At 37.7% G+C, this 14,565-nt stretch overlaps 1 protein-coding gene across 1 annotated transcript in view; it reads right to left on the reverse strand.

The window, feature by feature from the left end:
- Nucleotides 1–1,637: 1,637 nt before the first annotated feature.
- Nucleotides 1,638–14,565, reverse strand: part of ddx54 (DEAD (Asp-Glu-Ala-Asp) box polypeptide 54) — a 36,842-nt gene continuing 23,914 nt past the window's right edge. Inside the window, exons 16-20 of the mRNA XM_080208381.1 lie at nt 14,360–14,499; nt 11,897–12,010; nt 9,995–10,096; nt 7,334–7,431; nt 1,638–4,875 (exon numbers count right to left, since the gene is read on the reverse strand). Of these exons, the coding sequence (XP_080064507.1) occupies nt 4,643–4,875; nt 7,334–7,431; nt 9,995–10,096; nt 11,897–12,010; nt 14,360–14,499 (687 nt within the window). The 3' untranslated portion in view covers nt 1,638–4,642. The remainder of the gene's footprint in view (nt 4,876–7,333; nt 7,432–9,994; nt 10,097–11,896; nt 12,011–14,359; nt 14,500–14,565) is intronic.

Consider the following 14,565-nt stretch of genomic DNA (forward strand, 5'->3'; position numbering starts at 1 on the left):
CTTCACAGATGCTGTCAGACCTGCTGAGATTTTCCAGCACTCTGTTTTGTTTTAGCTTCTAGCACCCACAGCATTTTGCTTTTATCTTTGTTTCGTCTTACCTGCTGACTAAGAAGTTGTCTATAATACTGGAACGTTAATTGGTTAGACACGAGTTCACATAGTTCCAAATAGTTAATGATTCGCTCTCATTTTAGTGATTGCAAAAATTACCTGATACCCAAAGTATAGGATGATAAAACAGTTCAGTTTTATCTGCTTTTGTGCACTCCTTTTCAAAGCTAATTACACATTTGTGATACAAAAACTGAAAACGTTGGGAATAGTCAACAGATTAGTTGGTATCTGTAGAGAGAGAAAGAGAGAGTTAATGTTTCAGGTCAATGACCCTTCATTAGAATTCTAGTTGAGCTCAAATGAAAAGTCATTGACCTGAAATGTTATCTGTTATTCCTCTGCACAGATGCTACCAGACCTGCTGAATTTTTCCAACATTTTCTGGTTTTATTTCATATTTCCAGCACTTGCAGTATTTTACTTTTGTACCAATTCTTGATGTAGTTGGAAAAAATTTATAAAAATTGTAAAGAAAATGTTTCATATATTGTATTTGTATGCTTCTTGTAGTCATTGCAATCTACTGTTTCAAAAGTGATATTTATGTGGCATGAAAACTGCTTTGAACAACAATCAGTGAGAATTAGGGATTAACTAGGTTACCTAGTTAATTGATATTTATCTATTCCTGGTATTCAGGTGTATAAATGTGAAATTAGTGAATTGAAAAGTATTCTTTGTTTCCAAGTAGAACATCTGGGTTTGAAAATGTATTTATTTGAATTAGAGCCCTATGCATCTCATAGGGCTTATTCCCAACTTCTGAATGCCCCAGTGCTCCACTTGCCATGTATATAACGCACATGACAACATGGTGCTAACGGGCAGAAAGACTTTCAATATTTACCTGAATGTGAACTTGGGACGAACAGCTTCCCTGGTTCCATATTAAAAATATAAAGCCTACTGCTAGCTGTCCACCACTCCCCAACCGAAGGCACCTCATTTGAGACTAGATGTCATTCTTCACTCATCTGGCATTCACTTATTTAAAATGCACAATCTTGCTTCAGTTTCATGTTAATGAGGTCCAAAGTCTATTAGCAGGGCTTCTCCATATTGGTACAGATTGTTCATTGCACTCCCTACAGCCCAGAAATAGACACTCAAGATTTCTAGGCCTAATTCTACTTGTTTTCAAACTAAATGAGCGGGATTTTGCACAAATGATAATCTAACTGCAAAGTCATTGCCAATGCTATTCAGAAGTCTGCATTTGAGCAATTAAAACAAGAAAGCCAAAAGTTGCTGTCAATGATTCCATGCTTCTTTGTAGGGTGCACTGTTGAGGTTCACGCAGACTGCAATTAGCAATCACCGAACAAATGATAACTTCTTCAATATTGATGTTAAAAAAGTTATACCATGTTAGTGAGGTGCAATCGGGCATACTAAGCCATTACTACTGTTGAAGAACACATCAGACTCTGGAAAAATAATTATGTTCGAGTAATACCAATTTTTTCTATTCTGATATAAAAAAAATCCAAGTTTATAAAATAATATTTTAAAGCTCAACAAACATGTCCCAAATTTTATTTTACACAATCAGTTTAGGATAATCAATGGTTTGCAGTCTGTGAGAATTCTTCAGTATGATTGGTTACTTATCCTGCTTGATGATAGCACTGTTGCTGGAGAGAGATTCAAGTTACCATTAGGGAAGGTAAAATCCATGCCAGGAGATTGCTAGACTTTTATGGCTTGCTTTTCTCAAGGTCAGCAATGAGCACTACTGTTGATGCAAAATCCAGGCCAGTATACAACATACAATTTTTGAAGTCATTTGTTCTACATGAATTTAAAATATAGCTTAATGTTTACAGGTTAATTCAATTTATACACCTGTTAAAATCCCAGGTAATCACTATGAATACAGTATAGGTTTTAATAATACATAATGTCACACAAAAATGATAGATGTGCATGCTAAAAGCATCATACAAACTGCCTCAAAATTAAAACAAAATTGTATATATTTAAGAAAATCATTTCTGTATTGTAATGCAATTCCAAGCTTAATGTTATTAATTCTTTGGAAATAAACTGAATTTTTTTACATATAACTGACATTTTATTTTCCTATATTAGCAGTTATAGTAATTTTACCTTCTGTAACTGATTTTGATTTTTTGAAAATGTTAACATTAATCTATTTCTGTGCTGTTTTCACGTCATTTGCATATATAGCCAACACTGCTAAGTAATTCACATCAGTGAAGACGTTTGCAACATTTTAAACACAAAAGGCACTAGGTAATGCAAGTCTTTCTTTCTATATCCCTCAGCTTGAATCTCCACAACAATGTATCACAAACTTTACCTGAAGATGGCAGGTCACAAAAAACTTCTTCCCTAAACCCCTCTACCTTTTCTTCCTCTCAAGACACTCCTCAAAATGTACATTTTATATCAGGCTTTTGGACACCTTCCTAATATATCCTGATGTAATCCAAATTTTGGTTTTGTGAAATAATGTTTTATTACATTAAAGGCACTACATAAATACAGGTCTGTTATATATCTGTTTTTCACATTACTGGACACAGATCAGGCAGGAAAGACAACTGGATCCTAATTAACTGAAAGCAAACTGTAGCATTATTCAAATGTAAAAGTGTCAGTATCAATTTAACCCTAAGATTATATTCTCAAGTTCCAATAGAGAACTCAATAGGATTTAAGCTGATAGGTAACCTTTGGTTGAAATGTTAAACAAAGACCCTGTTTACCTGGTTAGGTAGATGAAAAAGATATTACATCATTTAAGAGCCAGCCAAGATTTCTTTCCTTAGCAACCATCAAATTAACTAATCATCAAATTCATCATATTTACTACTTTCAGTTGGCTGTTATTTGCTTACACAATAGTGACAATGCTTCTGCATGGGTTTCCTCCCACAGTCCAAAGGTGCATATGTAAGGTGGATTTGCCACACTAACTTGCCCCATAGTGTCTAAAGATGTGTAGGCTACGTGAATGGCAATTTCAGGGAGCTGCAGTGGTAGGGCTTGGGTAAGATGCTCTTTTGGAGAGTCAGCAGAGACTCAATGATTGAATGACCTACTCCTGCACCGTAGGGATTCTATGGTTCAAAAGCAACTAACTGAGCTTTACGATGCACTGAGGATGAAATAAATGGTCATACAAATACAATAGATTCAATACAAATTCCCAAAGGGAACTTCTGATCTTTCTTTTGTCAAAATAATAATCTTTAAACAGAAGTACTTCATCCCTACAGGTTTTAATGGAATTTGTTCATGTATGGTAACCATGGACAAGAAATTTAAAATTAACTCCAACTAATTTTTAAAAAAATCTTTATATTGCAATGGAGTATCCCAATGTTTTAAAATCATTAAAAAAACAAAGCAAAGGAAGAGCTAACACCGGAGGTAGAAGACGAAAGTCAAATCGGTCGATTTCATTATTTAGATTATCTAATGCTTGGAACATTAACATAACCCATAAAAAAGAAAAAAAACACTTGTTTACGTTTAGAGTTGATAGACACGAGTGTATGAGAATGAACGTCTAGACGTTTTGGACAGTAACTAATTTACGCATACCACACCAGTTAACCAGCTAGCCGTAGCTATTATTTCACTGTTGATTATATAATTGGATATAGTTCATATCAAAAGATTCCATCCACAGAAATTCTTCATTTTATACTGTTTCTGATTCTCCCTCCTCACTGCGTCAGAAAATTTCAACTTAATTACTGTTTTGTTCAGTTCCAAAATGTTAGTGAATTATTTGCATAACATACAGCCTCAATTTATTTAAGATGGAAGCAGAAAATACTGGATAAGCTTCACAAGTCTGGCAGCATTTGTGCAGAGAAATGAAGTTAACGTTTAGATCTAAATGTCTCTAGGGTTATTTAGAGCTGAAACGTTAACCCTGTTGCTCACCAGATACTGCCAGAGCTGCTAAGTTTATCCAGCATTTTCTGTTTTTATTCCAGACTTGCAGCATCCGCACTATTTTGCTTTACTTGAGCGGCAGCAATACTTTTTTTCTGGAATGCTCATTATCTGGATAATAGCATTTTAGTTTTAACAGTGATAAAATTGTTTAAAATAAAATTCACCTCTTTTACAATGGGCTGATATGGTACAGACAGAAGGTATACACTTTACAAATGGACTCAAAATACTAAATAAAAATATTGTGCTGAACTAGGCCACCTTTTTATTAATAAATGTGCATGATTCTTTCAGTCTTCAGACTAAGATGTTTATCTGGAATATTTCAGCGATGGTAGTGATCTTCAGAATAGTACTCTGCAAACAAGTTTCACTATAAAATCCATCTTTATGTTCCAGTTTATATAATTTCATTAAAGTAATACATTCAACTGGTTTAAGGTATTGTTATCTGACTTCAATAACCTATAGAGGTAACAAGGAAGGCAAAATGAGCATCAGCTAACTTTAACCTGCAGCACATCATTACTGTATATGGCATTAAGATCCCATAGTCCAGTACTTTAAGGAGACCTTTTTGGATTGTGAATTACATTTTTTTTCTCATTTTCCCTTTGCCTCTACCGAAGGCCATGCTCATCATTTCTCTTACACGTTGTCGATTCTTTTGCTTAAGCTTCTTCATTCCTCCCCGCTGTAGGAACTGAATCTTCTCTCTTTTCTTTCTATTTTTGAGGATTTCAGCTTTAGTCTTCAGCTCTGATCGCACTCCATGCTGTTGCCCTTGTTTCCTTGGGAAGGGACTAGAGTTTCCCCTTCCACCTGTAATGTGACACATGTTGTTTATCATGGTACAAACAGAATATATTACAGCAGCAGGCAACTTGGTCAATCATGTTTGCACTTGTATTTTGTTCCTGGATCCACCTACTTCTTACCTATACCTTCCAATATGGTACTTTCAAGCAGCTATTTATCTTTCTTCAAACAATTCATTCAATCTCCTTCAATATTAGTTTGTGGCAGATAATTGTGGCACACCCCGGTCACGGGTTTCCCAGAGGTGTGGTGTGCAATCAATATCAACTCCACTGACAGCATTGGGACCAGAAGACTCCACTATCAGAACGGAGCACCACCTTCTTCCGAGAGCCCAGAAATTCTCCCCACCTTGCCTCTTTTCATAACCGTAACTTCTCATTTTTACCACGGTATGACCTTTTGCAGCATTTCACAATAGTCGTCACTACAATTTGGTATTATTAGTAATTTTCAGTATTGGTCCCTAATGTTACATCCAATTCATTTCTGTACATAGAAAGAACAGTATGCAAGCAAGAATTTTACACACATCCAAGCAGAACAAATCTTTCCAGTCCAACTAGTTTAATTTTGCCATGCAACCATCCCTTAATTCATACAGCTACCTTCCTAATATACTGTACTATTTTCTTTGCTGTAACTTCTTGCATGATAGTTTATCAAACAGTTTTTGAAAATTCATACTGACTACACCAATTGCATTATCCTACTCAAAGATTGGTACATCATTGTTTCTGAGTGGAAGTTAGACCCAAGGGAATAAAGCCAGAACAAATCACAATTTTATGTACTACCACTACTTTAAGATACACTGCTTCTCTGGATGTCCTATAGTATATGAAAATGTTGTCACAAAAACAGAAAATGCTGAAAATATCACTAAGTCTGACAACATCTGTGGAAAGATAACAGGGCAAACAAGCTCTGTTCTCTCTCCGCAGACGCTGTTAGATCTGCTGAGATTTTTCAGCATTTTCTGTTTCCAATTCCAGCTTTTGCAGTGATTTGCTTTTATCTTAGCATAAAAATGTTGTGTTCTCTTTCCTGCAACATCTGTGATACTGCATTCCTGAGGTCCTCAAACATGCACAGTGTTACACTCATCACCATCCTCAGCCCTCGTGCATATCCCACCTCACTTTAATCTGCACATTGCAGGTTCTCTCTTCAACCCACATTCTGTTCTTCTGCCTGGTCTTTTCTGTTGCGTTTTGCTCCAAACCCTTCCATGCTGCATGCCCTTCTCTAGTTCAAAACACAAAATGGTAAATATCACAACGCCCCAACCTATTCATGAGAAGTTTTATACAAGGTGAACGCCTAATAATTTTTACTGAACTAAAGTACATCATGCATGACAGACTGAAAATATAGCATGTTATTACTGAAAGATGTAAACTTCCTGAAAAGAAATACATACACCATCTACTTATTCTTTAAAGGTATATTTAAGATGTATTTAGTTTTTCCACTCATCTCTTTCAAGCATTTTTTTAGTTATTCCCATAATTATGGGAATTTCAGAAAGTAAATTAAAGAAATTAAGTAATCTATTTATCTCTAATTATCCATTCCATCAAATATCCAACTGTCCCTCAAATTTAACACCAACTGCCTCCACTCCAATTTTAGGCTGGCTATTCCCACACATGTATGGTTGCCAACCCTCCAAGAAAAGAAAATCAAACTCTAAGGCTTTGCTGTGTGCAACACTGGAGAAAAATCATTGGGACATAAAGAACAGGTTCCTCTTCTTTGTCATTTTCTTCAAGTAGTTCTCTTTACCAGTTACCTCCAGGACAATACCCCAGACTGAAGTGGCGAGTAACATTTGTGCCTGGCAATGACCATCTTCAACCAAAGAGAATCCAACCATTACTCCTTGACATTCAATGGCATTACCATCACTGAATCTCCCACTACCAACACCAGAAACTCCACTTTTTAAAGGGGAATTAGGGATGGACAATAAACGTTGGATGCTCTCATCCAGTGAAAGAATAACATATGAATTACAGTTGGCAACCCCAACCACACATGTAATTTGTTCCCATTTCTAGAGTTTGTGACACTCTTAAATTCAACCTTGATTTAGCACATCTATTTTCTTCATATATCAAAAAATTAATTCACAGGTGAGAATCAGGACTATTAAACAATACTCAAAGGCATACCAGTTACAACTGCAAAGAGTGGAAAGAAAATTAGATAAATGAACAATTTTGACAAAAAGAATTGTCTAACTGCTGAAATGGAGTAACACTAAGCTTAAGTGCTTTTCTTCCTGTTTATGGATTATAACAGAAATTTGCATCACACATTCAACTACTGGTTGAATACCACGTAGTTTTCAAAAAAATGCATACAAAATATGTTCAGTAATGTTCTTGATTAGCAGAAGGTACTTAGTACTTTGGCACTGGTACTAGTAATAAATTAGTAATAAAAAAAGCCTTACCTCGGCGACCTTTTTTCCTGTGATTCCTTCCTTCATTTTCAGTTTCATCATCAGATATTCTTTCATCAATCTTGTACTTCTTCTTCCACTCCTCATAGCTAAATATTGCCGGTCATGGAAACTGGCACATTTTGAATTATTTTTCTTAACCATTTTAATGTTAAATCTTGAATACATACTGGCGCAAAACAATGAGTGAAACTTTAAGCGTAAACCACAGACGGCAGTAAAATTGTCATGCTGCTCATTTACGTGCAAATCATTTCTGAAGTGCTGAGACAACATTCAATTGGATTCACATTTATAGAAAAATTTTTATGCCATAAATTGCAGCACTTGTACAACTTGTACATTTTCTCTCTCACCTTAAAAGTTGCCAAGTTGGTTTTCTACATTGTAATAAGAGTCATATTTGACTGTCAAATGGCACAGTGATACATTTAGTTAGTGGCCAAAATACATATTCAGTTGAATCAAAGATACAGAGCAAGCAGGGGCATTCAATTCACGTCCAAATTTTGGTGCAGATATCCAATAAATCCCACTCTCCTATTCTTTCCCCATGAGCCAAGTAATTTCCTTCCCTTCAAAGAACTGTATGTGAATACTTAAATGCTGGTGAAGCTACTACACAGGATTACCTGCAGACCAACAGCAGAAGCAGCACAAGCAAAGCAATCCCACAACCAGTCGTGAATGGACATTAGACAACTGAATCCACAAATACCCCCATCCTTAATGATATGGGAGCCCAACACATAAATCAAAATCTTGGAACTCCTTCCCTGGCAGCACTGTGGGAGTACCAGTTCTGGATGGACTGCAGCAATTCAAGGCAGCAGCTCATCACTACTTGCAAGGGCAATTACAGATGGGCAGTAAAATTGCTGGCCTAGCCAGCTATGCCCATGTCACATTAAGTTAGTTATTTAAAAAAGCATCTTCAGCCAGACGCATCAACTGGATGATCACCTTGTCCCCCTCCTGTGCTACCCAGCATTACAGATGCCAGTGTTCTACTAGTTCAATTCACACCACTGCCACAAGAGGACACAGGTTTAAGGTGCTGGGGAGAATGTACAGAGATGTCAGGGGTAAGTTTTTCACTCAGAGGGTGGTGGGTGAGTGAGTGGAATCGGCTGCCATCGGTGGTGGTGGAAGCAAATTCGATAGGGTCTTTTAAGAGACTTCTGGATGAGTACATGGGACTTAATAGGATTGAGGGTTATAGGTAAGCCTAGTTGGTAGAGATAAGATTGGCGCAACTTGTGGGCCCAAGGGTCTGTTTGTGCTGTAGTTTTTCTATGATTCTACCATGATATATCAGGAAATGGCTGAATGGACTCAATTCTGAAAAGGCTGTGGAACCTGACAAGATATCAGCAATATTCAGCAATATTTGTCCTCGAGAGTAAGTCACACCCCTAACCAAGCTGTTCCAGTACAAGTACAACAGTGTACATCAACCCAACAATGTGGGAAATTGCGCATGTATGTTCTTTTCACAAAATGCAGGACAAATTCAACCTGGTCAATTTCCATCCGTCGGTCAACTCTCAATCTACACAAAAATGAAAAATTGTCAGTGCTATCAAGTAACACTTACTCAGCAGTAACTTGCTCATTAATGCTCAGTTGCACCATGTGCAACTCCTCAAACCCTGAAGCAGTTTGTGCCTGCATGCAGCAAGACCTGGACAACATTCAGGCTTAGGTCAATAAGAGGCAAGTAACGCTTGCACCTGGGAGGTTACCATTTATCAGAAACTGAACTTGACCAGCTATAATAAATAGCAGGTCAGAGGCTGAGAATTTTTCAGCAAGTAACTAATCTCCTCACTCCCCAAAGCCTGTCTACCATCTACAAAGCACAAGTCAGGAGTGTAATGGAATACTGTACACTTGCGTGGATGAATGCAGCTCCAATAACACTGAAGAAGCTGACAACATCCAGGGCAAAGCAGTCCAGTGTCTGGCATCCAATCCACTGTCCACATTCATTTCCCCCACAACTGACACAGTGGCAGCACTCTACCATCTGCAAGGTGCATTACTGCAGCTCACTAAGACTTCTTTGATTGCACCTTCCACATCTGCACCCTGTAATATGTTGAAGAATAAGAGCAGCAGATACATGGGAATACCACCATTTTCAAGTTCCCCTCGAAGCCACACACTATCCTGACTTGAAACTATATTATCATCTGTTCACTGTCACTGGATCAAAAGCCTGAAGCAGTTCAAGAAGGCAACATTCATATCACATGAAAGAATAAATAAAAAAGTGGTTCCTGATTTCACTCCTAAATACATGGCCTAGCCCTAATTTTGACACATCCCCTTGTTCTGAATTTCTCAGCAGAGGAAATAGTCCCTCAGTATCTAATCTAATTAATTAATTATTTTACATATCTAGATTAATTTACCCCTCAACTTTTAAACTAATGGGAGTACAAATTGAGTGCTTGCAAACTGTTTGCAATTTAACCATTTTTATCTGGTACCATTCTGGTGAATTTGCACTATACACTTGCACTTCTCTTAAATGAAGATCTCAATACAATGCACAGCAAAAATTAATTGATCTATTTCAGATTTAAGTTATAACAAAAGCCAGCAAATAGTAATAGAGAATGGAATGAAACATGATAAAAAGGATACAGGTTTTTCTTGTATGATGCACTGATGTATCGTCCACTTTCTGTCTTTATTTTCTTATTTTCTTTGCCAGTGTCCCTGACAAATCGCTTTTTCTTACGGTCCCTGCACAAAATTTCAAAAATGTGAATTGAATTCTTATCTAGGTGAGATTAACAGCACACTAAAAGTCTTTTATTTAGAAATTCACCAGAGATTAAACAGCCTCAATCTGGGCTAGCAAAAGGAAAGAAGAGCTGGTGTAAATCGCCATTAGGCAACACTTCTGTCTGAACATTACAATTGTTCATTTTGTTTCAAAGGCTGTTTGGGATACAAAGTTTTCCATTTACCACATCTTAAAGAAAATACTTAGCGCAATAAAAATATCAAGGTAACCAAAGGCAAATGTACAATCAAAAAGACGATGCAGAACTTCCTACCAGTTTGCAGCTCATGAATTTGTAATTAATCAGAAGTACATTCAATAAGTTTATGAAAATCTAAACTATGCCAGTTATTTTGTCTGCAAAAGGGGACTCAAAGCAGGATACAAGTATACCCCTGGCATCCCCTGTTTAATATGGATTCTAATAGTTTGGTTGGTAAATTAGTGATGTCCCCCAATAGCATTTCCCTACTTTTATTATAACCAGCTACCAAGCATGCTCGGTTTCTACAAAGCAAATTACCACTTGCTTTTCCCCCTTCCTCAACCCTCCTGTTTGCCACTTTCCTCCCACTCGCACCTCTGCATTTTGTCAACCTTTCCAATTCCTGCTTACTTCCTTTCCCTTTCGCTATTTTGGCCCTGGTGTATTTTGGTGAATTTTCTAGGTAAGAAAAACTGGCAAGTTCTAAACAACCTCATTGCAACAGCAGTGAACTGCAATTAAGAAGACAGCCAAAACAAGCTTTTTGCGACTGACATGCACATCTGAATGTCTTTTGAAACCTACGTTTGTTAACAACGAAAAATTACTTTTCTCTTCCTTCCCCACCACCTTCCAGCTCATTTTCTCCATCCCTGACCCTCTCGCTCACTGTTATGATCTCTCCCTCCCACTTGCAGCTCATTTCTCTCCCTCGTGACTCCTTTCCCAAGCCCTCACCGATAGTGAGACTCCGGGAGAGAGAAGTGACAAATCGGGAATGCTTGAGAGGAGGAGAGAACTGGCAATCGGGAGGGGTGGTGGATGACAGGAAAGCAGCGAGTTGGGAGAGGCAGCAAGAAGGGAAACAGTGAATGAGATGGTTGAGGAGGGAAGTTGCAAATTGGAGAAGTGGAAAGCATGAGAGTTAAGCGAAGGAGCTAGTGGAAGGGAAGCAGCATGCTGGGAGAGACAGTGAAGGAGGGAAACAGTGAATGGGGTAGTAAAGCAGCAAGCAAGAAGGTGGGGTGCAAGCATACAATGGAAAGAGGTAATATACAAGGGAGCTCAAGTCATTGTGAAAGTTTTCAACACGCAAGTAGGTAAAAGCATGTCAGTGATTATTACAGACAATATGTCCTAAGTATGAATGAAACATCAAAAAGGCAACAGACCGCATATCAGAAAATTATGGGCGCTTTTGCTTGACTTTCCAATCAAAATTGGAAGAATATTGTGATGAAAACACGTGATCATCTGGTAAGCCTCGCAGTGTGTGTGTCAGCGCCCAACAATTGTGCAATGCTTTGGAATATTTTGGCCTATAGCGCATATTACCTTGCAATCATTTTCAGCATTGTACACTTAGGTTACGGCATGGCATATTCCATTTGTAGAAACTTTTGGCAGTTGGGTAAAAGGAGGATCTACTCACCTGATATGCAAGCGATTAAAATCCATCCATTGAAGATCTACTTTGAAAATCCTGAGTAGCAGCCTTCACTTGAACCCACAAATAGTTATGGTGTGAAAGTGCATTACAAATAATACTTACCACTTCAGCATTTGTTTCTGTTTTTGCATATCTCCTGTTTCATCGCCCATCAAGTCTAACACAGCTCCAGATGCCTGCTGTTCAAAGGTGGTACCTTCCCCGCTTAAACTTAATCTGAATTAAATAAAAGTATGGGTTTAAAAAATTGTTTAATTTCAGCAAAAAATACAACTAAAAATACTGGTTTGAGAAACAGGGTAATGAAAAGGGACACTGCTACTCTGAGTTCCATTACAGATAAGCAGTTATTCCACACAATTTCAGGTTTAACTGGCATACAGGATCGGCACAGTGGTTACCACTGCTGCTTCGCAGCACCAGGGATCTTGGTTCAATCTCAGTCAGTGTCTGTGCGGTGCTTACACACTCTCCCAGTGTCTGTGTGGGTTTCTTCTGTGTGCTGCGGTTTCCTCCCACAGTCCAAAGATGTGCAGGTTAGGTTGATTGGCCGTGCTAAATTGCCCCTTAGTGTCAGGGAGATTAGCAGGGTAAATACATGGGGATAGGGCCTGAGTGGGATTGTCATCAGTACAGGCTTGATGCCGAATGACCACCTTCAGTACTTCTACAGTTCTATTCTTCTATTTAGTAACAGAAACTACTGTACCCTTGCACCATCTGAAATATTAAAGCATACAGCCACAAAAACAAATTTGATCCAACTGGCTTATGTGATCATTTATACTCCACATAAGCCTTCTCTCACCCTATTTCTTCCAATCCTGTTAGCATGAACTTCAATTCTTTTTCTCCCCCATGTATTTGTCCTTAACTGCATCTATGTTGCCTGTTTCAACTACTCTGAGGTAATACACAATCTTACCACTCTTTGGGGGAAGAATTTTCTCTTGAATTCCTTACTGGATCTATAAGTGATTATCTTGTATTTATAACCTCTAGTTTTGGACATCCCCACAAGTAGAAAGATTTCATTTTACAGAGAGTGGTTCACATCTGGAATGCACTACCTGACAGTGTGGTAGAGGCAGATTCAATGGAAGCATCCAAAAGAGAACTGGATTGCTATTTTAAGAGGAAGAATGTACAGGGCAATGAGGAGGAGGCAGGGACAATGTGTGCTGAATCGCTCCTTCAGAGTCCAGCAGACACAATGAGCATAATGGCTTAATTCTGTGCTGCAACTATTCTATCATTTTTCTCTAGAGAAAACAGCCCATCTGTTTGGAGTTTCCCAAAAAGAACATTCTCACACATCTATCATCACGCATATAAATCTCCTTTGCTTTCTTTATAATCTTTTTACCGTATGGAGGCCAGAACTGTACAGTTTTTTGTGTGTTCTTTCCAATGTCTGAAAAAGGCACATCTCTATTTTTCAGTTTTATGCCTGTAGAAATATACGCCAGTGCTTGTTTACATTTTTTTTTAAATTGGCCTCATCAATGTGGTCCTTCTCGATATCTGCGCATCTTTACCCCAAGGACTCTTTGTTCCCTCGACCCCATTCTTATTATCTGAGGAGTATGGGGCCCACATTGCTGCTATGAAAGTACACCACGTCACACATACCTATATTGAAATTATTTTTCCAATTGCACACACATTCTGTAATATTCTGCAAAATAGATGTAGAAATAACTTTTCCTTTCATATAATTTTAATTATAAGAGACGTCTATAGATATTTGTTATTGGTCTGCTAATTCCATTAGATTGGGAGTGAATCCATCCTGTCCAATCAGATGAACAGTTCAACTCCATAAGGTGCAACCGTTTGGTTATGTACAGCTTCAAATCAAATTAAGTTTCAGATTGTATAAGACTTATAGCACTGTGCTTAGAGGTCGTGTTTGCTGATGATTCAATTAAGCTAATTCAGAGGAATAAATAAATATAACCAATTACTAGGTTCTATAAGCCCATTCACTAACTGGCATAGGTCTTCCAGCATGTTGTGGCATTGGCATTTAATTTATCCTTCTTTTCGGTCAGTAACAATGTCCAGATGCTCCTCTGCAGAAATACGCTGCCATTTACTTAATGCTTACAGGCAATGATATGGTTGAGGCTGGGTATGGGACTATGTGGATCAATGCTAAGAACTTCATGGCACCATACAATCCCAAAAGATTACATTAAAAAAACACAGAATAATACAGCACTGAAGGCTGTTATTCAACTCATGCATTTGTTGGAAGAATGACCCAATTATCACTATGTAGCTCTCTCTAAATTGCCCTGAAAATCTTTTCACCCTTCAAGAATTTATTTTTGGAAATTGCCACTGCATCAGCTTTCATTTATATTTCTGATATATTCCATCTTCCAACATCATCAATCAACTTGTTCCACCACTCATCACCCAAAGACTTAAACACCAAACAACTATTACCAGTTTTTGTTAGTAGAATTAGAAACACAGTAAAAAGGCAATTGATACATAGGTGCATTCCAGTTAAGAAAAGTTCTCAGAACTGTAGGTTAGAAGCTGAAAGGTTGTTACCCTCTTTCAGAATTGAAGTCCTTTGGTCGGTAGGGGATATAAAATTCCTGATCCCTCGTACCTTCTTTCTTCTTTTTGGAAAAACGATCTGTTGATTGCGGATTTTTCCTCTTTCGCCCTCTAACCTCAGAGAATACAGTCTGTTATATAGAATACGTGAACAATTAGCAATATAGAATAAAATTACAGAAAGAAGATACACTAAG

This window comes from Carcharhinus amblyrhynchos, chromosome 20, assembly GCF_965287045.1.
Source record: "Carcharhinus amblyrhynchos chromosome 20, sCarAmb.v2.hapA, whole genome shotgun sequence".
NCBI classification, from domain to species: Eukaryota; Metazoa; Chordata; class Chondrichthyes; order Carcharhiniformes; family Carcharhinidae; genus Carcharhinus; species Carcharhinus amblyrhynchos.